This window comes from Sesamum indicum, linkage group LG5, assembly GCF_000512975.1.
Source record: "Sesamum indicum cultivar Zhongzhi No. 13 linkage group LG5, S_indicum_v1.0, whole genome shotgun sequence".
In the NCBI taxonomy this organism is placed as follows: domain Eukaryota; kingdom Viridiplantae; phylum Streptophyta; class Magnoliopsida; order Lamiales; family Pedaliaceae; genus Sesamum; species Sesamum indicum.
Window position 1 is genome coordinate 4,418,403 of NC_026149.1, and position 2,165 is coordinate 4,420,567.

The 2,165-nt window shown below is 37.4% G+C and overlaps 1 protein-coding gene across 11 annotated transcripts in view; it reads right to left on the bottom strand.

Annotated features, from left to right (window-relative positions):
- The window catches only part of LOC105161995 (proteasome subunit beta type-9-like), a 4,455-nt gene extending 2,341 nt beyond the window's left edge, over positions 1-2,114 (bottom strand). For 3 of the 11 annotated variants that reach the window (XR_002287043.1, XR_002287042.1, XM_020693642.1), the window contains exons 1-4: positions 1,338-2,108; positions 1,141-1,196; positions 884-938; positions 738-793 (exon numbers count right to left, since the gene is read on the bottom strand). Coding sequence is in view for 8 of the 11 variants with exons in the window: in XM_020693642.1 (XP_020549301.1) it covers positions 738-793; positions 884-938; positions 1,141-1,196; positions 1,338-1,392 (222 nt within the window). In the remaining 3 variants the exon portion in view is untranslated. Of the gene's footprint in view, positions 1-44; positions 168-460; positions 536-737; positions 794-863; positions 939-1,140; positions 1,197-1,321 lie in introns of all 11 variants that reach the window. The other 8 variants (XR_002287041.1, XM_020693636.1, XM_020693639.1 and 5 more) reach the window with 8 other exon arrangements.

A 2,165-nucleotide genomic window follows, 5' to 3' on the forward strand; every position in this document is an offset into this window, starting at 1 on the left:
GGAGAAAAAGAGAGTGGGGAGCTTAAAGTATCCATTTAACTGACCATTGGTTCAGGACTTGCAGCTGATAAAGTATCCAACAGTGAATTCTGGGGTTCCATTTCTTCATGCCATAGAGGGAGGGTGTCCACGGGATAGAATTTTCTAGTAACACCGTCTTTGTTGATCTACAAACGAGGATTCACAACAATCAGGTTTATGCAAGACTAGGTACAGAATTTTCCTTAACTGCTGCACCAATACCATTTGTTGGTTTGAGCCAATTAATTACTTCTCATGATATTGGCTAGTATATGAATTAACTGTATGTTACAACCTTGACATAGAGTTGGTGAAAATCTTGGTAACAAAATACTGAAGGTAAGGATATGATATTCATAAGCATGTATGATTAGTTCCCAATTTAAGACGGGGTTGGATCACTAATAAAAGAAGTAGTTGATAATGAGAAGCAACTCACAGTCACTGTCCGAACAACACCACCACTGGCACCATCCCGAGCAATGGCAAGAGAGACTGCTTTCACAACTAATTGCTGGAGAAACATCAAAGTAAACACAAAATTAAGCAATGTCTTATATTCATATAGCGTGATCATAATGCAGAAAACCAACAGTGGAGGGTGTTCGCTCCTGTTCCGATAATAATGCAGTCACTGTAAGGTCGCATGAGAACAGTAAGGCAACTAACAATGAAGGATCATGCTACTTCATAGAGTGAATATTAAGCAGACTTACGTGTGTTGGTGGAGATAGTAACGTACATAATCTCAAACAAATTGTGAATCTGCTACCTGATCAAAGAATATTGCAAAAGGCGTCAATTAGGAGCAAGAAAGAAGTTCATAATGAGAAGCAACTCACAGTAACAGTCCGAACAATACCACCACTGGCACCATCCTGAGCAATGGCAAGAGAGACTGCCTTCACAACTAATTGCTGGAGAAACATCAAAGTAAACACAAAATTAAGCAATGTCTTATATTCATATAGCGTGATCATAATGCAGAAAACCAACAGTGGAGGGTGTTCGCTCCTGTTCCGATAATAATGCAGTCACTGTAAGGTCGCATGAGAACAGTAAGGCAACTAACAATGAAGGATCATGCTACTTCATAGAGTGAATATTAAGCAGACTTACGTGTGTTGGTGGAGATAGTAACGTACATAATCTGAAACAAATTGTGAATCTGCTACCTGATCAAAGAATATTGCAAAAGGCGTCAAATAGGATCAAGAAAGTAACGTTTTGCAGTGGGGGGGAAATAGGAAGAGGACAAAAAGAAGATCACAGAAAAATGGGCAAGAAACAAACGTATTACCGCATATGTAACTTACGCAAACAATCGCAGCCGCTCAGCATTGAGATCGGCACCCTAACCTGTATTACCATTTAAAAGAAGCAGCACAGCATAGCGGAACAACAAGAAGTACACATACCAAATTGAGAAATAGTAGAAGGTATGCATTATAAGGTCCATACATAGCCATCACTATAAAGCACAAAGAAAGATGGTATATCTGATCAAGGACAAATAGCTCGATCTACTCATTCGAAGACTTGTAATATAAATTGGGCTTCTCGGAGTGATGGTGTTCCAACGGAGAAAATGCATTATATTTGCGGTATCCTTGAAGATGTCTTGGACAAGTAAAAATCCATGGAAAAGGTTTTTGGGCATCTAAATCCATGCTAAATTTTTGGCTCAATATAAGATACTAATTGGATTTTTCTTCGACTGAGATGAAATGTACAATGGAATTTTCATCCAAAATCCAATTAACAACAAAATCTGAATATATTGAGCCAAAAAATAACTTAACTAGAAACAAAAAATAATTAACCTATATCTTACACTATCTTAAATTCTTATTTGTCCAAAATCTTCAAGGTGAGCTCAATACCACAACCACATTACTTTCCTCCATGGAACATCATCATCAAGAAAAAAGCCTATCTATATAAAGAAGGGCTCCAAACGGTAGCTTGAGCTATCAATCGCCATGGAAAAGGGGGGAATGCTTAAAGAAACAATTTACAGAAAAGACAAGTTTAGATGAGGATTAGTTTTCCTATAAAAAATTTACATGGAAAAGTATTTAGAATAGAAAGTCCTCGAAAAGAAGAGCTAAGACAAGAAAGATAACATAACCGGAATTGCTAAA